Below are 25,340 nucleotides of genomic sequence, written 5' to 3'. Positions count from 1 at the left end.
GCATACAGTTTGTGTTTGTTTAGATAAAGTGCATGCAAAAAAAACGAGGAGTACCGCCTGAAGAGACATTCCAGTCAGTTATTTCAGTCAGGCCACATTGTTTAAATACAGCTTAATGAAAGACACAAGCAGACACCATAAAGCAGGACCTTTGATAGGGATGATACTCACGTTTTCTGAAACTTAAATTCAGCCTTGTGTTAATACGCCCCATTATTCACCCTTAATTAAATTATGACAGATCTCATTTCGTCCTTTATTTGCTCAAAATGTAAAGGCTTTCATTTTCAAGCAGGATTTATATTATGGCCCAAGCTCTTAGCAAACATCTCTCCGTGCAGATACTCATACTTTACCCTAAGGGAGACTCATCTCTAGATTCTCCGTGTACAGTTAACAGAGAGGGGGTAGGTGCCAGAATAGATGGCTTGTAATTCAGAACAGGAACCTAACCTTGAATTATCTTTCAGACGAAACCTTTTCAACTTATCTTTTTCAAGTAGCAGGACAGACTAGCATATCTAAAGCAAATTCTACCAGTATGCCTATATGATATTCTGTGCAGATACAGCACTGAGGATTTTTGCTTTCACTAAAGACTGTACTTCTGTTTACTTTTAATTATATTAGCCACGGTATCAAAATGCTAGTGCTATGCAAAGATTTCCAAGTAGTTACAACGCTTTTACACTGTTAAAATAATTTTTCTTCTTCACAAGCAAGAGGCTCCTGAATTGTATAACGACCCGCTGACCTCAACAAATTAGGGTGTATGGGAAATATCTGCACGTGGATACAGCAGGCATTAGGATTGTCCTTAGATGGTACAGAAATGCTGTTCTTTGTCCAACAGCCAAAGCAGCTAACAACTTTCCCATACAAAAGTGCAAGAATTTTAATCCAGTAGCATGCATCTTCTCAAAGCAGTACAAGTATCAAGCTCGTTGCATTTGTGCAATGATGCTCTTATTATTTTGGAGCCATGTTTGGAAAATAAGATTGGACTGCCTCACACGGTTTACAGATTCACAATGTTTCTGTAAAGTTATTTTTCTTTTCCCTTTTAATAGTGACAAAGCACAACCACATAGCATTCATCATCCATCCAGGCTTCAGAAACTGTGGTTTCCATTCAGCTGAAAAAAAAAAATAAAAAAATAGAAAGAAAACACAAGACACTGGTTTGGCCCTCTTACAACTGCATTCTCTACTCTCAGCCACTGAAATTAAACCAGACTCTGTAACAATATTCCAGGGCTTAATCTATCCAAATATAATAAAAAAATTTCACATGACCAGCCTAGCCTTTCTAGTCAAACTGCAGAACTTCTGTCTCAGAGCCACATGCAAGTGAAGGTTATTTTACAAGAGGCAGAACAGCCCATGCAGATAAAGCTGTGTTTCCACATAAACCTTTGCAGTACCAAGACCATAGGCTGTATATATACCCAAAGGGGGGAGCAAAACAAAAACCAACTCACAAATATTAAAGAAAGCCTGAAATTATAAATAGTATTTGAATAAAACAGCTGCAGAATGATTCAGTATCACAATTACTATCAAAATTGTTACTGACAGGTTAAGTCAGAATTACAAAAAAAAAAAAAAACAGTAATAAAGGGCATAAGGTTATGGACACAGCTATATGCACACGCAGGTGTACAAGGACATGCATACATAGAGAGGAGTCAGCACATGAGAAAAATAAAGATGCACTTCAAACAAAAATGAAAAAATTCAGAGTTAACACTTCAGCAGATGATGGCAGGAATTGCTCGTTAATTTTTCTACTGGGAAGACACTGAAATTGCTTGATTTTGGTATCAATGCAAAATTAAAAATCAAATGAAGGCATGTCTTAGAAGCATGCCATTTGCAGCTACCTTTCCTGTCACTCCTCCACCTCCCTCCACTTTGAATTTCAGGTTTGAACACTCAATTTTGTTTTCAGGAGGCTTTCTTTCCACATCAGAACATTCTGCTCTCATTGAAATGAAGGCCTTGAGAAGGGAGTATTTTGAGAGCTACAACCAAAATGTGTGTATAATGAGCGTAAAGTAAATACAATTTAATCTAGCTGAGAGGCCCGAACGTTTTATTGAAATATTGAATATTGTGATGAGTGAACAGTGCAATTCAGAACAGATTCTTTTATTCCACAGTTCTTTGTTTGTTTCCTAATAAAATCAATATAAACAAACTGCCTAGTGGATGGAGCAAGGCTAGCATGGGTACTTAAATGACTTTTTTCAGACCGTTTCTTTCCCTGGATTAATTCCATTGTCACTGCATGTAGAGCTGTGGACCACTCATAGTGGCAAATAAATGGATGTTTTCAAAACACTTGCTCTATAGGGACTTCAAAAATTCCTAACAACCAATTAGAGCTCAGGGTGAACTGCAACGAGGCAAAGAGTACATTTATTACACCAGGGTCATGAAACCCACTGTGTTACAGCCTAACAATGTCTTTTCCCATGGAGGTCATAAACATTAAGTAAAACAAAGGAATGCAAAACTGAAAATATCAATAGAGTCTACACACACAATGAATAAAGACAAACATCCTTTCAGAATAAAGCACACTGGACAGAATAAGAAGAAAAATTGGTACAAAAATTGGCAGATTAGGGCATGAATAGGAGACCATTTTTAAACCAAACAGTCTCCATATATTACATTTAATAGTCGGGGACTCTTTTTGTCAGATAAAGGTAAGTCTGGCTGCAGATTGGACAGAACTAGAACATGGACTTAACTAGTTTGGCCTTTATTTACCCACAAACTGAGTACCAAGGACACAATATTTTCCTTTACCTGGTTCTTTAACTTATATTGCATGGATTTTGCTGTCGATACACTTGACACCCATAATGTGATATGGCTGTCCTTGAGTCCCAGCTGGAGAAGGAACAACCAGCTCCCCATTTCTGTATCAATAAGGAACCAGCAAGACCTTAAACTCTGAAGTTTAAGAATTTGGGTGCATTGTAAGATGAACTTAGACTACACACCTTGAAAAACAACCCATTACTTATTACAACAGGTAAATAATTATTCTTCTTGAACTGTCCACAGAGACCCCTCTCTCAGTGACCAGCCATCAGTTATCATGTGCACTGGAGGCGTGCATGAAATGTTATATTTAGGCAGAACAGAGGCTGCAGGTTGGTTTCATGGGGCAATCTTCCTAGACACGGGAAGTCAGAACAGATTTGTGTATTTTCCTCAAGGAAAACACTCAGTTTGCACCACCCTAGCAAATCAAAAAAGGAGTCACAAACTAGTAAATGAGATCCTAACAACAGCAAGGTGACAACCCGTAAGTTTTGTGGCACTAATGCAGGAAAATGGGCTGCTTTCCTATGGCCAAATGTTCCCTCACAGAGGTAATGGAAAGCCGTGCTTGCTGCAGGACCAGCCAACAGGCTGACCCAGCAGAAAGTGCTTTTCACAGGAAGCTAGTGGTTAACACGAGACTGCCAACAGGCAGAATTGCCTGCATTTCACTTAGCAAGTCAGGCTCCATAAAATTTTGTGCTTTGTTTCATGGACAAGAAGGTTGTGAACTGAATCTCCCCCACCTTTGAGAGACATTTTGAGGAGAGGCCAAGAGATGAAAGAGAGCACTCCTTGCACGTCTGAATCAAACCTTTCCAATAACTCAAGGAGAAGAGAACACCTTGTAGAGCTATCATCTGTTTTACTTGTTAGAGTTACTGGATACAGTGATTTCAACCATTTAACTCGTAATATAAATTAAATCTGGCACATTGTGAAGAAGGTGCTACTGCTATCTGACCAAAGAATGAGAGTCATGCTCTTACTGCTACCATTAAAATGTGCTTCTCTGAGTGGAAAAGGTTCATTATTAAACACCTTTTGATCTTGCTCTTAAACCATGATGAATTAAAAAGGCCTCTGCAGATTTTTCCCACCTTAGTTTTTTTTTTCCCCCCTAGAAAAATATCTATACTTCTTTTTGCAAGAGAAGTCCAGTTAAATCTTCAGAAGATTTTACTAGCAATATCAAAAAAGCTAACAAAAGCTGAGCTGCAGTTCTCTTTTCCAAATTAAAAGCAAAGAAATGCTTAACTGGCCTGTATGTGAATAACAAGTCCCTCCGGCTGGGCCTAAAACCTCCTGACCATTTCAAACAGTATTGAAAATATATATTGAAAAATATATTTAAAAGTATATACCTCTGCAATACAAGGTATCTAAGCTGCTCTTTTAAACTGATATTCACTTTGTCAAAAGAAAATTCAATTATTTTCTTATCTGATTTTGTTGTTCTTCCATGTCACTCTATTTCTGCTGAATATAGTCGTATGTACACCTCCTGCAAAACTGCTGCTACTAGCGTAGAAGTAATTTCGATGCACATTTCTGAAGCGTGCTCTCTGTTTCTCTGCTGGCTTCAGGCGAGTGGTGGCTGGTTTTGGAAGAACAGCCAGTGACCCCGAGCACCAGGGAGCCCTTATGTAACGTGCTTATGCACCTTATGTAACTTCCATATACTGTGACAGCCAAGTGATCGCCGGGATATTTGATGAGCCGACAGCTCTTCCTTTCCAGCTCTCACTACCTGGCTTTTAAGGAGATATTCGGAAGAAAAAAAAACTACCAACAACCTCTGACCTCCCTTGATTACGTACACTAATGGCATTGCACTAACAGCTGAAACAGAAGAGTTTCTGCTTTTCTGATATTTTCATCTATATCTCCTCCAAATAGAGCCAACATTAGAAAACCACAAGTTATGTTTCCTGACAGGTATCAATGCAAAAAACAAGACACTTTGCTCTTCAGAAAGTTCTACTCGTCTTTTCTAGAGCAATTGTACAGTACACAATACTTTTTTTTTTTTTCCTATGTTTGCTTATAATTATTTACAGCTTGCAGAAAACAGAATTTGTAAAAATATTTTTTTTCAGAAAACTAAAAATGTAAATTACTTGAAATCATACATTCTGGTTAGCAAAAGCACACTGATGTAACAAAACATCCTCCTTTTGCAGCAGTATTATTATATTTACACTGACTTATAACAAAAAGTATTAAGTAATATTGTAAGTATAATACAACTAGCATTTTCTTTAAGTGTCAGCTATAAGCAAGTAGAAGTACTATCTTAATCTTGTCATCTAAATTGGGGCCTTAATTGTGAGATTACCTCTCTTTAAACTCATCAACAAAACCACAACACAGAATTTGAATTCATAAAGTAGCATTTAACTGTAGCATGCCCAGAAATACTGGACAGAGGATGTAAGATAATTTGGCCTAAAAAAACTAAGAGGCTTTGGGCATTAAAACAGACTCTCAAATGTTTATCTTAGTGCAACAGTTCTGCCCTCAGAGCTACCCACTGCGATTAATGCTTGCTGGAAAACATGATGCACACAATACACGAGTAAACAGATGGTAACTTTTAAATGCATCTACTCCAGGGAAAAGTGGCTGCTTATAATTAGCTGAACTTTTCAAAAATTGCCTATTGTGACTATAAAGATGCCTTTAAGAAAATAAGGGCACGCAGTAGTTACAAAGGAAAGATGTAACATTTCCTATGCAGAAAGCGTGGGCTGCAGGAATCTGGCTGTAGATTACAGAGGTGCTGCCAGAACTCCATAACCAAGATGTCCCCTTGAAACCCAAGAAATCCCAAACAGAAGAAAGACACAACCACTTAGGACTCGAGTCCATCCGTCATAAAACAAAGGCCTGACTCTTCTACATGTAACTGCCTAAAAAGCCAATATAGTTAATAATGGAATAATTAATTTATATTTATAAACCCATTAATATTTTAGATGTAAAATAATTTTTTATACGAGTAACAGGTGAAGATACCCAAATATATTAAGCGACATAAACTTTTCTTCATCAATACAATACTTCCTTCTACTATAAAGTCACCAGAGTTTGGAAGGTGGTCTTATAAGTGCTTCAGTCCCACGTGATAAACCTGACTTTAGGTTGGTTGGTTGGTTTTTAAAAAGAAACCAAATGTTATTTGTTATGCTGTGCTACAATGGATCTGCATTCTTCAAAAACAAAACAGGCTATGAGATTAATCACCACCAACTTCTGCATATGTCATCTAAAGATAACTACCTATTTGAAAGTTCTCAGACTTCTCAGTTTTTTGGCAGATTAAACAACTCTACCACAAAAGAAAATGAGAGACCGAAGTACGCTCAGGGCAACAACCCCGTGGTGGAAAGAAACAGAGTAGGAAAAGTGATTCATGCAGCATGCCATAGTGGAAGATCAAAAGCTAAAAGAACCTTGCCAATTTTAATTTTCCCAAATCTAGTCATCCGTCTGGCTCCCGCACTGTTATTAGAAAGGTAACCTTGCTTCCAAGAAAGATTTCAGCCACTTCACATTATTTGGCCATTTATGCATAGGAAAAAAAGGAATTATCTAAAACCCTGAAGCACAAGTTTTAAGTATACTCATTGTTTTAAAGGAAATTTGCAAGTATCATTAATAAGTTAAAAGTAAATCAGGCAGTCATATTTTCCACAAAGCCCATGAAATAAAGTTATGGAAACTCAAATTCACAGATTCCAAAAGCCAAAAGGATCTCAATGATAATTCAGTCAAACCCCTCCTCTCATATATAAAAGCTAAAGAATTTTTCTAGGAATAGGAGACCACTAAAGAATACAAGCAAATTGCACCTGGCTTAGAAATCAAAGCTAAGAAAATTCACTGGAAAGTAGAAGAATTTTAGGAGGATGCACAACACCTACTTGCCATGTTTTCCTGCTCCTTCCTGACATTTTTTGTGGCTTCTGGTAGATATTGCATGCCATCTTTGATAATTGATAAACGTTTCTTTTCCACCCAATACAACTGTTCCTGATACACTCCATTTCTAGTCTGCTCCAGCATCCATCTCTTTTCACAAATACAAAATGATACCTACTTTATGTAGGCAGGCAATTTCTAATTACAGCCACTGGGCCACGTTATGCTCTTATCAAAAACATTAAACCCCAAGCAAAAGCCCAAATGCAGTATGTTATTCAGCTGTGGGACCTGAGCAGCTTAGGACAGTAATTTGACTATGAGTCAGTCACCTGCACTGCCTGCCAGGTGGGTGTCCCTGTAAGACTCCTCAAGAGCCAGAAGCTTTCAAAGCCTGAAAGCTCTGTATAAGAACTACTCTAACATTAAAAAAAAGTGCTACTAAGTCTTATGTACAGTGTATTACTTATGGACATTGGGCAATTTAAACAAAATTTATGCATATAAAACACAACGTTACTCCTCTTGTGCTATTCAGACAAGAAACTACACATCATTTCAGAAAAAAATTGCCAATACATGTATAGCAAAGACTTGTTTAATTGGTGTGCCTGTAAACCACCCCAGTGATGTGGCAGATACAGATCAGGGTGCTATTCTTCATGCAATAAAAAGCATGAGTATTCAAGGCACCACCCGTAGGCACTGAGACTTCCCATGTTCAAGATGAATAAAAGCCCAGTGGCTGGAGACACAACATGTATCACGCTTGAAACTTGTTCTTAGAATTGCCGTGATCAGTCTGTGCAACATGTGGAGAGACTCTGTCAGGGAGCAAGTATCCTCACTAGCAACACATGGGCATCAACCCCCCTTTTATTTTTTTTGGTCTCTATTTCAGGAATTCTGTGTACTGCTTTTGATCTCCAGCTGGTCTCAGAAAGAGTTTTGCCTGTAGACAGGATGACAGAGAAGCCACCTTAAAAAAAAAAAATATAACGAAGAGTTGATTTTCTTTTTACTGGGGGTGTGAAGCAGTTTTTGCAACCAATACTCCTTTGTTTGTTTAAAAATCACCTCAAATTCTTTTGAGTATTATAAAGAGAATTTCATTATCCAATCATGGTAAGTACAATCTTTTGGAATTCTTTTCTTTTGAAGTAATTTTGACAAGATGAGATTTCATTTTGTCCCTTGCTCTATTCCTTCACCTTTTTAGCAATAGGCACAGCCATTATGCAGAAGTCTGTAAGTGCAGGCACACGAATGTCCTTTTGAAAGCTGGTTAACAGAGTTCCTGAAATCAGGTCTCACCACGCATTTCACTCTCATTTGTATGGGAAGTGAAACAGCCTCTCCCCTTGTATTCAAACCAGTTCATACGTAATTGGGGTCCCCCACAGGTTCTGAAACTCTGAAAGACGGATCTAACTGCAGCACTGTACTAGTAGGAACAACTTTAACCTAGTTTTATCCTATCCCCTTACTCCAGGTTTCCTTCTTGAGATCACTCCTTGTCAATGATCCGGGATGTCAGGCAAAAGACAAGGACTAAACTGACTGATGTTCATTCCAGCAGTAGGCTCCAGCTCAGGACATGAGAAAGCCAAAACCAGTTACCTCTCCAGGGTGGCTTGGCTGTTACAGAAACATAACTGAATGGACTATTTCACCCTGGAAACAGTCACAGAGAACAAATGGATTGCTGGAAAAGGAAATTACACCAGCATCCCAGGAGGGGTACTGTTTGCACACTCAAAGGCAAAAGAAGCAAAGGTATCAGTTACCATCAGATTATTCTCATATTTATTTAAAAGTCTGTACTGATACAGTTGACTCTCAGTGGTCACATACTCAAAAGTTTAATTAATCTATAAACCAGGCAGACACGGTGTCATCTCACTGTCAGCTGGAAAGTCACAAATGGGGACACAAAGCCTTCTCCATCAAATTAATTATAGGTTTTCTTTTTTTTCTTCCTTTTTCTTTTTTTTTTTTTTTTTTTGAAGGATCATCATTTATTTTGGTTTTGCCACACTTTTGCATTAAATGGAATTTCCAAAGAAAGGACCAGAATTAAGGAATTCGTGTTTAAAATACACTGGCAAAACTATGTGTGAAGACAGCTTGTTCTCCTATAGGGTGCAAGTCTCCCTATGTTTAAAAAAAAAAGTGCTATGAAAATATAATGAATCTTGCATTATACTTGTATTATATCCCTGCAGCTACCAACCGCATGCAAATGGCACAGTAAGACATGTTTGGAGGCATTCTGATTATTCATGGGGGAGAAGCTGCATTTGCAAAGCTAAATTAATAAGTTTGGGCTCTTATAATAACAAACCAGTAAACAATTATTAGCAATGGTGCTATTTTAACATCATCTGTGAGTTGTGTCTGATTATACAAACCAGTAAACTAGCCACACATTTTTGCTGGAAAAATGAGACTTTGTTAAAATTAGCAATGTTTCTCCCAAAAATATAATTTTAAGGTTTTGGGAGGTTAAAACGAAGTGGGTGTTTTATTTCATCTCATTCTGTTTTAACTGAAATTCATCGTTTGAGCTCAAGTTTCACCAGGCTTTCTGACTGGCTGTCTTGCACATCTTTGACTAGTTGAATGAACTCTTTTCATCTCTGCTATTTTGTCTCTCCTGACTGCCTGCAGGCTTGCATTTGCTCAGCATTGCCAGCAAGCACCGAGTAAGCTTCTGCTTTTAGTATCAGCAGTGTTTTGAGGGTAGTCCTGAAGCTACGCATCCTCCTTTTTGAGCCCTCTAATTCTAGTAATTATAACACTGAATGAGTTCCCATTTTGCAAGATAAATAAGCAGTATGTTAAGCACTAACAACTCATGTTCTGTGTTAAGTAGTAAAAAAAAGGATCTTGATCTCCTCCTCCTCCCACTATAAAAAGACATTTCTGAGGCTCACTGCTGGTTCAAGCAGCTATGTTGGCCATCACGTCCCCAGTCACATTCGGAGACATATGACATAGAAGTGGTAAAGCTCTGCAAGAACAGCTTGCAGTGGTACAAGCAGCAGCAAAGATGCTGCCCAATGCAGAAGAGCCTTAAGTTAGAAGCATTTCTGTTCTGAGCTACAGAAGGGTGTTGTCAAAGAAGCTAAGGAGTCCCACAGGACAGTGGCCAGATGGGCCAGCAGACTCAAGCTTGGTGTATACTTAACATGATTAGTGCCAGCAGGATGGACACAGGTGAACAGATGGACACACTTCTTCAGAGGGGGTGCTGAAAGACTTCACTCAGCAGAAGGAAAAGGTATTCCTGTTAAAAGACGCTGGCCACTGTGCTAGAACACCTTGAGGAAGGAAGCTGGAGCACAGGGATAACAGAATTTTTCATAGATTGGCTCCCTCCACACCTGCATTTCTGCTCAGGCTTCATCAATGTTTTTTTTTTTTGTTTTTCTTCTCTAGTTATTCTGATAAAGTGAACTCTTTTACTAATATTTATATCTACCTTTATTGTTGCTATCAGTGCTATGTTTATTCTGATGAGATAGTGAAAGAGATGCTGTAAGGAAAAGCATCTTTATCTAATTCAGAAAATTCAGACTTTCAATGCAAAAGAACCATTTAAAATTCTTTTTCCTTTTAATCTTTTAGATATCAATAAGCTTTTGTTTTCAGAATACTGATTCTGTCTAGGTAGTTGCACTTTGTGAAGAGATACACCATTCCCCACTATTTAAAACTTTCTTTTTCCTGAAAAACAATAATAAAACCTGTTAGAGTTCTCTCAGTATTTCATGCTCAGAATGCAACTGCATGAATAATTACTTTCCATCCATTTGTTTCTCATTTGGTTTCCCTGGGTCCGGTTTCAGTGGAGGTATTCCTTCTAATGTTTGTCTTTGCCAGCAGACAGTAATATTGGGAAGATCTCACAGTACCTGAAAGCATTACTGTAACCTAGCCCACCAAATAAAAGCTATGCTGTTTAATGTGTGGTTTACTTGTGTTTCTGGAACTTGATCTTTTGTAAGGATAGATTGCTGACCCATCTCCAACCATGAGGTTGGACCCTTTTGTCTATTCATCAAGCTGCATCCAGAAACCAAACTGCTTATCCACGTAGCTTTTAATGTCACTAGAACACTGCCCTGAAAAGCTGCAGCGTCGTCACACTAGTTTTAACAGCACTGAGATTCACCTACACACATGGTCATTCCTGAACCACATGAGAATTAGCTGAGCGTTCCCTTGCTGCTTGCAGGCAGACCAATATTTGGTCTCTCTTCCTTAAAATTGGATTTAGACCAAACAGCACGGCATGCTTCTGCACTTGCAAGAAATAGTTGCAACAGAGACAAGCACTGCAATGAAGCAAGGGGAGAAGAGTCTTAAGCACCTCACCCCAGTTTAGAGTTAGCTACTTCCTCATGAGGGGTCATGATGCTCACCAAAGGGCCCATCACCCCAGTAGCAGATCCAGGCTTCCGTCCAGGTGACAAAAAAACAAAGCAAAACAGAACTTTAGGGATTGCGAATCACAATGCTCCTGCTCTTTTTCCAATAATCTTTCACCATATTCTCCTTAACCATCTGTTAGTATGCTCCCATTATTTACTGCTCCCCACCCCCCAAAAAAAAAAAAAAAAAAAAAGTCTAACAAGTCTTGCCCTAGACGATGAAAGGAAGATCTGAAACAAAGCCCACAGATGTAGCACACACATTCAGTATATCACATTGTCAAAAGAGATCAAGTTATTACAACCTATTCAACAGTCCAGTCCCTTTCAACAGTCTCGACACAAACTACATAAAGAAATATTCAAAAGAAGCATTTCAGAACTTCCTAAAAACCCTCCTTACCTGAAGTTTGAGAACTTCAAAATGGTAGACATTCATTCCAATACAAAATGTCGTGTTTTTTTTGTTTTGTTTTTAATTATGGCATTTTTCACCAGTGCTTGCACTGCCTAAACGTAAGGATCCCAAACATAATCAATACATCTGTTCAAAAGTATTAAGAGATTTTCTCTCTACACGTTATATATGAAGCTCAATAATCTACTTCAGCATCTTAGAGATTTACTGTCTGATACTGTTAATACTCTTCTAATAGCTACATCCCAAGACAGTGGTATTCTAACACTTTGAAAAAGCACACATCACTTTTAACACCATGGCATGCATATCTGGATAGCATTAAAAGAGGGCTGTAATTCACACTTACATAAAAGTATGTGAGCCAGTTTCTCTCTAGCATGTCACAACACATTTGCCCCAGACATTTGCCCCATACCTGTTCTTTTAAACAGCTTTTTCTATTTTTTTTGTTTGTTGTTGGTCTTTCCTTGAAAGAAAGACTTACGCTTTAGATTACCTTGATGACTCTCAGTACCAAGAGGAAGAACCTGAACATGTGCTTCCAAAATAAATGGTTCAGTAGCTTTTTGCACTGCCCACAAATTACTTTAAAACGCAGGATTTTTGTACTGAAATTCAGGCAACAGAAGAAAAGCCCAAATCTTCACATTTCTATGAAATACACAATAGTTATCAATTACAGGAAATGTAAAAACGTGATGGTAGATACTCATGTTTGAAGTACCTACCAAGGCACTTAAAAATGAGTCAATGCTCTTGCAGGCTTCTGGTTCTTACTGAAATTGAGACCAACTTTTCGCTATTGGATTAACAAAACCCTGAAGAACCTGGGATCAGGCATACATTAGTTCAATGAATGCACAGATACAAGGGTAGGAGACAAAGTCCTAACTGCTGACACACATTTTCTTTATTAAAAGAGACTCCGTATATATTCCAGTTGGTATGCTATAACCAAAGGTGACTGTATTCACTTGAGCTTAAGGTTGTTGTGGATGACCTAGTTTTGCCTGTTTACAAAATGAAACCAGAGAAGGAACATCTAAAATTGAATTGTAGCCCTGCTCCTTTTAATATCATCTAAAGAGTACATGTGATCCACGACTAGCTCCTGGTAACTTCACACCAAAATACTAGAGAAAGGCAAAACAAAACTATCAGGCATTAGATTCAATTTCAATTTGGGTTTTATTTGTTATGGCTGATTACGGAAGACATTGCTGACCTCAATAGTAATGTTCTGCTACCACATGAGGCTTTGGGTGTGTGTAACTAGAAAAGGCAGCATGTTCTTTGCAGATTTGGTTTGTGCAGAACTGAGAGATCACTTTGTCGCAAGAAGCTACGGTAGATGTTTAAAAAAAAAATAAATTGCCAATTACACACAAGTACCACAGAATAGAGGAGGTTAACAGCTGCACCTGGAGCACACAAAGGATATGTTTTATACAATGTTAAAGGAATTTCAACATCTGGGGATTTATGTATTTATTCTTTAAAGCTAAAGCAGAATATTCCTAATTTATTTTTTCCTTCAGGCCATCAAAACCTTTCACTGCTGTACAAGTCAGTTACCCTTACCTGTTGTTTGAGAGCCTCTAGAGATTCAAATTCCAACTTGGCCAGTTTAATCTGGATGTCTCTTGGTTTATCGGGAATTACAAATGCCATGACAAACTTTATTGCTAGCAGCAAGTGCTGGAAAAAAAAAGTAAAAAGAAAAATATTATTCAATAGAGTTTGAAGCATGGATAGAATAGTATAATACTTTTTCCAAGTGTTAGCAATAGATATAAAAACAATGATTTATTGTGACAAGTACACAGATAACATAGTATAACAATATTTAGGCTCAGCTACTCCATATTTTTCTATTTACTGTCATCCATAATTTGAATATACACATATATTGTTTAGTTTATTTTCATAAAAATCCCATTTTCACTATGTACTCTTACTTTTCAACTTAAATTTGTGTTTGATTCCAGATAAACAGCTTTTTAAACATTTTATTCATGCATAGAACATGAATTATGGCACCCAGCACATAGTCATTTATAAACATTTAAACACACCAAAACCACATATAATTACACAGAATTATACACATTTATAACAACACGTATATGCATGTGCATGCCATAATAGAAATGATAGAAACGTTTTGTAAAAATGTTGAACAAACCCAGAATTTTTGCATTTAAAGAGTTATTAAAATCTAAAAACACTCCTAAGGATCAGATTAGAATAAAACACAATAAATTAATACCATCTTCAAATTGGTATTTGAGTATTTGGCAAAGTATTTGGTATTTGGCAAAGTCATGAACAGAAACTTTCCAGTAAATGGAGAAACGTTCTGAAATTAAGATGCCATATTAGTCATCATTTGTCACAAAATATTGTAAGATTATTTATTGGAAAATGTGTATGAATTTCTGTTGAACCTAGTGCTTCCCAACAAGCCTTTAAATTTCACTTCAACATGCACCATTCCCCTCATCGCACTGAATATAAGTCAATGGTTCTGTTTCTTCATGTGTTATATTTAACTATTACCTAAGCAAGAATGATTAAATCCTGTTTTATCAATGGCTGAGCTAAAAGCATGATGCATTTTTGCAATCAGGAGCTTGCCCCTAGTTGAGAAAATGCTGAGCAACATAAGGCAACATATAACATATATGCTTAATTTTAAGAGTGGCTTAGGTTCCACTGACACGATGATGGTACTCAGACATACCTAAATGTAGACTGCATGTCTGAGCTAATTATCAAATTGCCCCAAATTTTCATAAAATAGAAAAGACTATTGTTTCTTTTCCAAAAAATATTTTGCTTAATTATATGATCTTGATGCACCAAAAATCCCCAAGATCCTCGAATTAGGCGAGCAAGAAGATAGCAAAAATACTACAGATCCAGTAGCAGTGGTAGTGAAACTCTAAATTAGTCAATTCCAGTAACAAATCAGATAACAGGAACAAAGTAAGAGAACAAAAAGAGATTAATGAAGAGCCAGACATGAAATTATTTTTGAAAATCTATAACAGAAAAAAGTTAGCAGGCCCAGAAAACAGACGGATAGTGCAAGGAATACTAATTTGAAGAGCTGAGAGGAAGGCTGAAACTTAATGTGACAGTAAAACATCATCGATGAGAACCTGAATACAGATGAAGAGGTTAATGAAGCGATTAACACGTCTGCTGTGTAAAGCGATGTGCAATACCATATTATTAAAAAAAAAAGGCATGATAACAGTAAAATGTTCTCCTACTCATATAAAAGTTTTCTTTTCCCACTCAACTTAATGGTGTCCCAACAAAAAATGCTGCAGCTAACCCTCAAAAAAAATATGTATTTTTTTAAATAGAAGATTTAGGAGACTAATGTGTTTTAATTGCTTTAGCAAATGAAGAGTTTTATCATCCTATCACCTGAACAAAGCCCAGTAAGCAGTACTCCAAAGGTTTTTCATTTGTTTTGTCAACAGACCTGGTACACACACATAATGAAAACTGCTTTTGACACTGTTTGCCAGAAGTCTGTTTTCATGCTAGCACAACTGGTAGCCTTAAAAAACAAATAACACGAGGGCAGAGCCTCCCATTCAGAAAGTCTTCATGCCAGAGAGTGCTAGATGGACAGAATACAGATGGGGAACAGTCATTATTTTTGGTTGCCCTATGACTCATACAACCTCTTTAAAAGAGAATATATCTAACTTATTAACAGTTCATATTTTATTTTGGAACTGCCATTTGACTAAGGAAACGTAAGCAGTTATTCAAGAGAATTTGAGGAAAGAAGTAAGGAGATGAGTAGTTGTATTCATTTTATCATTCATATTCTGTACGGATTTCTTAATGTTGTTTTAGTATCATTTCTGTATATGAGATCCAGGAAAGGGAACCATCTGCTTTCAAAAAATAAATGTCTTAAAAGTACAGTATAAGTTGCCAGAATATACAAAAATTTCTCCTTCACAGCATAAAGTTACATTAATACTAGTATGAATATATTACAAGAAGAAACTACTTAAGCTTGTCCAAATTTGTTACACAACTAGTGCAAACGTATTTGTCCAATACTAAAACTTCTTCAGAGCTGGTTTGGGCATTTGTTTAAAGCAGGTTACAAAAACAACCACTAGTTCTAACTGCAGCCATCAAAACCCAGCGTTGTTTCCAAGAACATGCCCCTCAAAACAATTTCAAGAGGAGTATTTCACTGTGAGCAAAACCCAGGATAACGTTAACACAAGCTGTAAGCTCCCTGATGCCAGCAGCAAAGTCCCCTCCAGTTTTTCAATCTGCCAAGTGGGCACAGAGAAAAACAGCAACAAGTCCCCCCCTTGGTAAACTCGGTGCTATCAAACTCTCTGTGGTCTCGTGCCAGGTGCTCGGAGAGCTGGAGGAACTTTTCTATTCTGTGCAGCTACTGACAGGAGGAGAAGCAGCAGCTGTGTTTTGGAGCAGCGTCCCCAAGCCCGTCTCTTCTAAAATGGAAAATGCAAATTAGGGTTAAATTCCTGGAATTTTGAACAGCTAATTTGATTTCTGCAGCGGTCTGACTGCAGCAACTCCTGTCAAAATCTACTCAACTGAAGAAAAAAAAAAAAAGAAGGAAAAAAAGAACAAAAGCAGTAGCTTCGTTGCTGGTTAGTCAATAAAGCGCATGCCAAGTGTCAGCTGTGAAGGATTTCAAAACCATTTTGTAAGAAAAGCCTATTTTACAACCTAATATTTACCCCAAAAAAATCAATTAAAATCAGAAATCTGGACACAGCCCAGTCTAGAACTATGTAATATGAAGCAATGGTCTGTGGTTACTCAACTCCACATAGATAAGCAACTCTACACGAGAGCCAACATATGAGAACGGTACATCACTTTGAGCCTCTGTCCTCTACTGGTATGTGACTATTTCACATCCAAAGAAAGGCAAGGAAGCTGGTGAAGGATCTAGAAAACAAGTCTTATGAAGAGCTGCTGAGGGAGCTGGGGTTGTTTAGCCTGGAGCAGAGAAGGCTCAGGGGAGACCTCATTGTACTTTACAATTATCTTAAAAGAGGTTGTAGCCAGGTGGGGATTGGGCTCTTCTCCCAGGAGCCAAGTGATAAGACAAGAGGAAATGGCCTCAAGCTGTGCCAGGAGAGGTTGAGATTGGATGTTAGGAGAAATTTCTTCACTGCAAGGGTTGTGTGGCATTGGAACAGGCTGCCCTGGAAGGTGGTGGAGTCACCATCCCTGGAGGTCTTCAAGAAACAACGTAGAACTTTATAGCATGGTTTAGTGGTGGACTTCAGTACTGGGTTAAAGGTTGGACTAGATGATCTTCAAGGTCTTTTCCAACCTGAATGATTCTATACAAAAAGCCTTTGCAAACGTGAAGGAGAGTATCACTGCAGGACCGTGCTATTGTCAGAGCAGAATGCATGGAAATGATTAGATTTTTTGCTAGGACTCTGGTTCACAGTATGCTGACACTAAACTAAGCCAAGATCAAAGACTAGGAAGAGACCAAAGAATAAATTTACCTCTTTCTATGGCAACAGTGTTTAGCTTTGAAAGTCTTGTATCCTTCTGAGAGCAGGAAAAATGAGGAAGGGAAGTGAAAAATCATTCTGTCAAGGGAGCAATACAGGCAAAGAAAAATTTCCACGGAGCTCAGGAAGTCCTATTAAATTAAATTGTCTTTAATAGACAGCAATAAAACAAATTTATGAGAAAATATTTCTGCAATATACATAAAAAGAAAGCATGAGCAAACTTTCCTTCCCACTTTTAGTCCGAGCTAGCTTTATTAGAGTCCCACTGGTGGAATAGAATTATCGCAGCTGAGGGACTTTAAGAAAGGCCTTTCTTCTGCTACTCTGATAAATCCCGCTTTAAAACCTCACATCCCATATTATTATGGAACTTTAATAAATTTTACACAGAATCTTAGTGGGGAAAAAAAACCCTCTGATAATTCCCTTCAAAATTTCATTTTACCCACAGAAACGTTCAAATTCCTGGGAGGTTTGGATGACACAAAAGGAAGTCATTATTTCATGTTTGTCCTATTTCAAGGTTTCTTTACCTCTCCCATTCAGTTTTCAGACTGTCTTCTGCTCCCATAGACATACACATGGACACATTTACAATCTAAATGCCTGTCACAATCCGCATGTTGCATCTATCCCTTTTATCTCCAAACCAGCAAACCCATCTCTCCTGCATTTCCATGACAGTAAGCTTTCTCCGCCTTGCTGCCAAAACTCAAGGGAAACACCAAGAACAAAGTGCAATCATCCTGCCTCAGACTTAATGCCTTTTGCCACTCTAGCACTAACACGGTGACATCCATCTCTGCTCTCACCTGGAATATGCTCAGCACAGGTGAAATTTTCATGCACTTACGCCTGATGAGCTCCTGTAAGTCTCTACATAGCACATAAAAAAATGATATTTCAGACAACGATGAAAAACAATGATTTTCAGCTTAGATCTTCACCATGTTTGGGCAGTTTTCTCCTAGGAGCATCAGAAAGCACATTCTGGAGATCAGAGTAAGCCTTTTGTCAGCCTGCTTGCTGTCACTTCAAAGCACAGAAGCAGTGCATCTTTTCAGCACAACAGTAATCTATCTTTATATATTTTTTAAAAAAAATATGCATTTTCTCTTTTCTTAAACAGGACTAAGCATTTGTATAAAATGCATAAACTCCAAACTGAAACAAGCAACCTGCAGGGAGAGTTTGGTGGCAACATTTATGACAGACCATTAGAAAGGTAAGACCAGATCAGACATCTTCTATCATCTGTACCAGCAGATTTCTGAAATTGAGTCCTGCTCAACAGAGTATTTAAGCTTATGTTTAGTTTTAAGCATATCTGTAAATACATTTATGTTCAGAAAAACACATTTAAGCACGTGCTTAAAATTGGAAGATTAATAAATAATACAGTCATTTGCTGAATCTGGGTGTTAATATTCAACAGCTGAATCACGACATGTATTTCATTTTTCTGGAGCTGGTACCATGTGACATGTACTAAATCCACCTGTCTTAAGAGATGAATGCTGGCTTGCACTGTGTCCGCACATTTACATTTCTCCAACTGCTTTAATTAGTGCAGAAATCCTCCTCTGTACTTTATTACCAATCCACTATAAAGCATCACAAGTAGAAATCTACACTGAAAAAGGCACCAGGCATAATATGCAGTTTTGAGGCATATTTCAATCACATAAAAAGTATTAAGCTACACAACACGGGAGCCAGGCTTTGTTTTGTTCCTGTTAAACACACACCAGCAGCACTGGTCTCTAGCAGCACTGATACACAACCCTTTTCCAGTCAAGTCTTGGCCTTATGCCTCCAGACTATTGATTTGGTTTCTTTCAGAAGAAGCAAATTTATTCTAAACACTACAATCGCTTTGCATAGCTCTCATTACTGAAAATAAGCCAATTCCAGACCAGCGCTCCTCAGCCAGGGACTTGAGCAGATAAGACCACATAAAAGATTTCAAAAATAATCTGTAAGGAACCTTCTCTATTCATGTTTCCAGGAAGTAACAGCAAAAGCAAAAAGTGAAACAAAGCAGGAAAAAAAAAGGAAGAAAAACGAAAAAAAAATTTCAAGCGTCATCCCTTGGTGAGGGAGCTGGTGAGCAAGGGACGGTCCCTTCTGCCCTTGGGTATTTTTGGAGTTCCTGTTTTCTAAAAAGAGAGCCCAGTTGGAAAGCAAACAAAGCAACCCAGTATGCCTGCTGGAACTTGGTCCTGCTCTCTGAAAGCCTGAGGAAGAATTTAAGCCAGACACAACTTCCAACATAAATCAGCGGCAACCTGTTAAGTATATTCCACCAAGGCACATGCTAAGTGAAGCTGAAAAGTACACGCAATCTGATCAGTTGGATAGTCATGGTAGTTTTTTCCCTCTTATGGCACCATTATATTTTCTACCAATTCAGTCTTTTTTAAAAACAAAATTTCCTATTTATAGACTATTTCTTACCAGCTTTTCAACCACAGCTGCTCTACATCATATTTGGTCTAACTAATGAACTGAAGTGGTAGCCAGTTGTATTGGTTGGTTTAAGATTTAGACGCATAACAATCCTCCACAGTTTTCTCCAGCAGTGACATTTAAGAGGAGGCAGATCTGGCCCTTTCCACTGCCACTGAAATCTGTAGGAATTTTCTCCCTGACTTATTTGACGCCGCAATAAAGCCACTAGTTCCTTAATTCTCAGTATTTACATACCTGATCAGTCTTTTTATAGATCTTTTACACTGAAAATGTTAAGCCTACTTTCAGAAGACTTTTTTTGTTTGTTTGTTTTTCCCCCCAAGACCCTGAAGCATGAAAAAAAGAAGAATAAAGGCTGGTAAAATGGGAATTTTATTTATATACGTAAGCCTTGCACATTGCCATTTTTGGATCTATCACTAGAAATTAAACATTAAGCAGGTTCTGGAAACACCTGCTGAATTAAAATACTAAAAGATTGTAAAGAAAAGATCTTGTGATATCACCCTTATACAAAGGCTTCCAACTGACTGTGACTTAGGAAAAACACTTACAGGTACATAAGCTCAAACGCTAATAATCTTGTTTCATAAACACAGCATATTCTGTGATGCAAAGTACGATGCAGCACACTTACAAGACTATTTCCTACAAGCTCTCTATAAAAATACAAAGTACACAAATGAGCCTTTCAGAAATGTTCTAAGACATGATTTTTCTCTCATTTGTTTCATCCTGAATCAATTCCAAAGACATGAAAAAATGCTGTAGGTGTAAATTTGTCTCGGAGCTTTTAAATATTTGCTAATGGTTAATTTTACAGTAACCCAACAGTCTTTAAAGCAGCATGATAATGCACCCATCTCTGTGCTACCATTTGATAATCCTGAAATGTTTTGGCACAACCCTTATCTCAATTTATGGATAGTGTTTAATAGGAACTGGGATAAGAGTTGCCAAAAGCCAAATTAGCTAATGCTGAATGTAATGAACAGCAGAGCTTTGATCGTGCTCTGAAATAAATTCTAAGCGAAAAGTGGAAAGAAGGATGCCCATGGAATTGAAATTGACAGTATGATTAATACCAAGCCTTATGAAGTGCCTCTTAGCTGATTGCTAGCATTACATATAGGCTCCCACTCTGACAGGTATAGTTTATTGTCAAAATGCCCTAATGTTCCACACTGAGGAAGAAGAAGAAAAAAAAAAAGTTCACTATTTTCTATTAATCTACAAAATTTATACTTCTTTCTACCTCTATGCCATACATTTTTCTCCACCAAAAAAAAAAAAAAAAAAAAAAGAAAGAAAAAGAAAAAAAGGCAAGTTATAGTCAGAATTCAGAGGATTTCTGTTTGTCAGGACTCAAATTCATTATCCATTGCACAAGCGGATGACCTGGCATCAATAAGGAGGTAAAAAGCATTACTTTTGCCAATGGTTTAAAACTAGTGTAAGTCAATTCAGTGCTAAACAGAAATTGTCACCTGTTGTAGGCACCACGGTCCTTGAAAACTCTGTTGCCCTGCCTCAAGCCTCTTTTGCCTTAGTCCAAGCCAAAGTGGACAGGTATCTCCCAGCTGAGTTTTGGACAAGCTCAAAGTTATCAAACTGTACACATATGAAAGTAAATCCAGTATTTAATGAACCTTACAGATGGCTTTCCCAAAAAAGCAGGCTGGTTCTGGATATTGTGAGTTAATTAACAGACTTTTCAATTGGACATTTTTCTTCAATTTATGCTAGGAAAAGTTGCTGTTGCATCTACATTGGAATTTAAATGATTTTAAACATTCAAGTTGATGCTATTGTTAATTGCCTTGAGAGTATGTAGCACAAAAAAAGAAGAGTTATCTCAGCCAGCTGTTTTTCAGAGATGTTGTGCATTCAAGTTTTTACCTTTAACTGTGAATAGTAAGTTACCTGATTAAATGAATCTCTTCTTATTTACAGACATTTCCTTATCTCTCCCACAAGTACCTGGCTTTCCATACAACTGTCTTATGATGCTTTCAAAGCTGATTCACAAGAAAATTCTTCCTCCTGAAAAAAATCTGTTCACCTCACAACACCAAGATAAGAATTTTATCTGAATAAACACATTTAAAGCAAAGCAGGGTATTTAACCACACTGCAAACAAATTTTCACTGGGAGACTAATAATTTAAATGTAATTCACAGCTTTCTTCTATGTTTCTGTCCTATTTTAAGTGGCATATTTTACTCTACTTCTGTTTGAAGCTCTAGGTAAATTTAGCAGGACACAGCACATTTTTTCATCTGGACCAAAAGGTGAATCATGCAATGCTAAATAATGTACAAAATGTCATAGCCATGAGTCATGAGATAAAAATAATGGATTGTGATATATCACAAAGTAAGCTGCAGATTAATTACACTCTCTATTCCTGTGCAACTTTAATGAAATCAAATTAATTGAAATGTGTACAATAAAACTAGCTAATCTGAAACAATGGTATTCTGTAGGGAAAAATTAAATTAACAATTTTCATATTGGAAATTCATCACTTGCATTTTTCCCATAAAAAAATAGAGGTTTGGGGGTTTTGTGTTTCTAGTTTGTCTTTTTTTTTTTTTTTTCCTTTTTAGAACAATGCAGTTAAATAATCCTTTTGCTTTTCAATAAAGGTCAGAAGAGAAGCTTTCCATTCAGCTGAAGTGTTTTAATTAAACATTGCAGCAGGTGTTTGGATATGCTGCCAACTCCTGAAAAGCTTGCATAAAAAACGTATCTAAAAAAAAAAAAAAAAAAAAAAAAAAAAGCACAAAACAAACCTTTATGTCCTCAAGCCCTCTTTATCTGTCTGTTCCATGAATGGGTGTTCACAAAATTACACAAGATTTTCTTTCTTTTGGACCACCAGTACCTGCCCTAGCTATAAAAGAGTCCTTTATCAAAGCTGCTGGAAGGCAGCCATGCAGCTCTCAAGTCAACTTCCATGGCCATAGCAGACCTGTGCAGCAGAGCACAGCCCTGAGTTTAACCTTAGCTGCTGACCAGCTTGAACTTTTGGAAACATACCTGGTTTGTTCAAGCTCATGAAGAGAGAACCTTTAGCTATGAGCCAAATCTGCTTTGAGATGAATCATTGCTGCTAAAGCAGATCCCTTTTGTAGGTCATACTCTTGCAATCAAGCTTTTCCAGTGGTCACCTATCTCACAGCTGTAGGCCTTCATATACTCCCATAAAAGCAGGCTATGAAATGCTTCCAGAACTGCTTAAATTCTTAAGGAACATGAAGCTCATATTATGATGTAGACTCCAGAAGAGAAATAGGAGGAAACAGAGAGTGGAAGAGAAGAAAAGCTAGCTGTGTTCACCAGCAGTAAGTACTGCTATTGGGTACCGAGTCATTCCATCAGTTGAGAAGTCAAAATGCAAAACTGCACGTACGGGCTAGAAAGCAATAATCTCCTGTACAGTGGGACGGATACATACAGCTGCATCCATGTAGTATTGTTATTCAAAAGCAGACAGCTTCTATCGGGATAATCCAGCAATTACTCCTTGACAAATTCAGTGGGCATCTATGACATCTCCAAAACCATCACATCTGAATCAGGAAGAGGCTCTCAAGAGGCTCTGATCTCAGTTCTGATTTCTGATGTACGAGAAGAAAACCAACAAAGTTTAATCTCATTGGTGTAACAGCTCTGACAACATGCAGCGAGCACAACTTCTCACCTCCCTACAGCTCGGGAGGCTGAAAGAAAAAGAAAACAGCAGTACTCACAGCTTCAATTAGAATTGTGAGGCCATTGGGGAGTCAACTTACAGCAAGGGCTCAGCATCACTTTGTTGCTATGAAACATCACAGCTGATTATTCCTATGTGCTAAAAACTTGAAGCTGACTCATCCTCTGGCTGAAATGAACTCAGCTGAGGAGGCCATGTTCAATTTGAAATGAATTAAGTAGGAATCCTGAGCGTGGCTCCAGAAGAAGCCTCAAGCATGTCAAATAGGCAATGCTGAGATGCCAGGCAAGATCTCGGACCAGTGCTAAAACTTGAACAAGTCCTTGAGTTACTACAGTGTAGTGTGCAAGCAGAGATAGGTAGGAAGCTGAGACTTTTCAGAGATAAATCTCAGAGATGATCAGTGCTGCTGCACAGTCTTAGGGGCCCAGGGACTGAAGGAAGAAACCATCTGTACCTGTATGGGGTAACGTGGTACTGAAAGCAGTTGTTTGTCTCACTTTCAAAAGTCATTCAGGAAATTAGAGAAACCTGTGAAGAAGTGTAGATGTAGAGCTTAGAGACATAGTTTAATGGTGGACATGGCTATGGTTAAAGGTTGGACCGGATGATCCTAGAGGTTTTTTCCAACCTAAATGATTCTAGGATTTTATGACAGGAGTAACCTAGTCTCGGTGATTTGGCCCTGCTGTAAGCCAGGAAGATGGCACAATGGAAGCACACATCCTACAGACCTCCAGTTCTGAACCAGGCCTCGGTCTGGGCAGATGGAATGATGAAAAGCAAATATTTATTTCCTGAATATGGGGCCCGCTCATGTTTACTCATTTTCCTTATAACCAGACTGAAAAGGCATCCTCTTTCTTCTCTGAGTTAAGGAAATGCCAGACGCATTTCACAGTGGCTTTCTGTCCGCTTCTAGATGCAGCAAAAACGCCGTTCGTTTTTGTGCTGAGTTTGGTTAAGGTGAGTTCTTCTGGAAAAATGAGAGGAGCATACGGAGAAAGATGAAAGCGAGCAAATGTACAGGACTGAGCAAGCCTGATGCACGCGGTGAGGCTGTTGTTGGGAACAGAAGAGTGCCGGGGAACTGGCTGTGATGCTCCCCACTGCTCCAGCAGCTCTGCTGGCCCCAACCTGCAACGCAGGCCAGCTTAGCAGCCCCAAGGCCTGCTGCCTCCTGAGGTGACAAGGTGACTCCTGGGGCAAGCTGCTGGTCAGCACCTCTAAAAATAGATGCTCCTGATAAAGTCATGCAATTCCTATCTTAAAAAAAGTCTAAATGTTTAGAGAAGTGAAGATCATAGCCCTTTGATTCAAATCTTTTACCTAAACAGACTCCCTCAGTCACAGGAATCTTTGCTAGAAACAAACTAATAGCACAGCAAACAGCCAAAACATGAACAAAATTGTCTTTTTTTTTCAGAGCTGTTATTTGAGAAAAAATCCCTAAAACCTCTCACCTGAACTTTTATGAATACACATATCTCCTTGATCAATTGTTCTTTACACATTCTTTTGTGTAAAAGAAATATTTCCCATATATTCCAGAAGGTTTAAAAAAATACAATAAAAGATCTTGTCCTGGGATGTCTGAGGGATCTGGCAGTACTTGAGGTTGTACGGCTTTTCTGTGATATAATGATTAAAGAATTATCTTCTAACATAGTAAATTGCCACACAAAATCCTAAAAGGTTAAACGCCTGTCAGATAACAGGCTCATAAATCAGTTTTGCTACTTGGCACTTCTTTCCTTACATCTCATCTCATCGGTTTACTGGGAGAAGTATCAGCATGCATCAAACATAAGCAGGAATAGAAATTCTCAGTTCAACAATATTCAAAAGTATGACCTTCCAGCATGACATACAAGTATTATTTAAAAAAAAAAAAAAAAAAAGTATATTTTTCCTTCAACCCAGAAGAACATTACCATTCTTTGATAGTACTGAACAGGTTAGACAAGATGTCTTCACC

General features: G+C 37.9%; 1 protein-coding gene across 1 annotated transcript in view; it reads right to left on the bottom strand.

Moving 5' to 3' along the window:
- ANO10 (anoctamin 10) overlaps positions 1-25,340 on the bottom strand; it is a 118,144-nt gene that overhangs the window by 24,527 nt on the left and 68,277 nt on the right. Inside the window, exon 12 of the mRNA XM_032181727.1 lies at positions 13,201-13,317. Within this exon, the coding sequence (XP_032037618.1) occupies positions 13,201-13,317 (117 nt within the window). The remainder of the gene's footprint in view (positions 1-13,200; positions 13,318-25,340) is intronic.

This window comes from Aythya fuligula, chromosome 2, assembly GCF_009819795.1.
Source record: "Aythya fuligula isolate bAytFul2 chromosome 2, bAytFul2.pri, whole genome shotgun sequence".
Taxonomy (NCBI): Eukaryota; Metazoa; Chordata; class Aves; order Anseriformes; family Anatidae; genus Aythya; species Aythya fuligula.
Note: the sequence above shows the minus strand (reverse complement) of the source record. Positions and strands in the feature narration are given on the sequence as shown.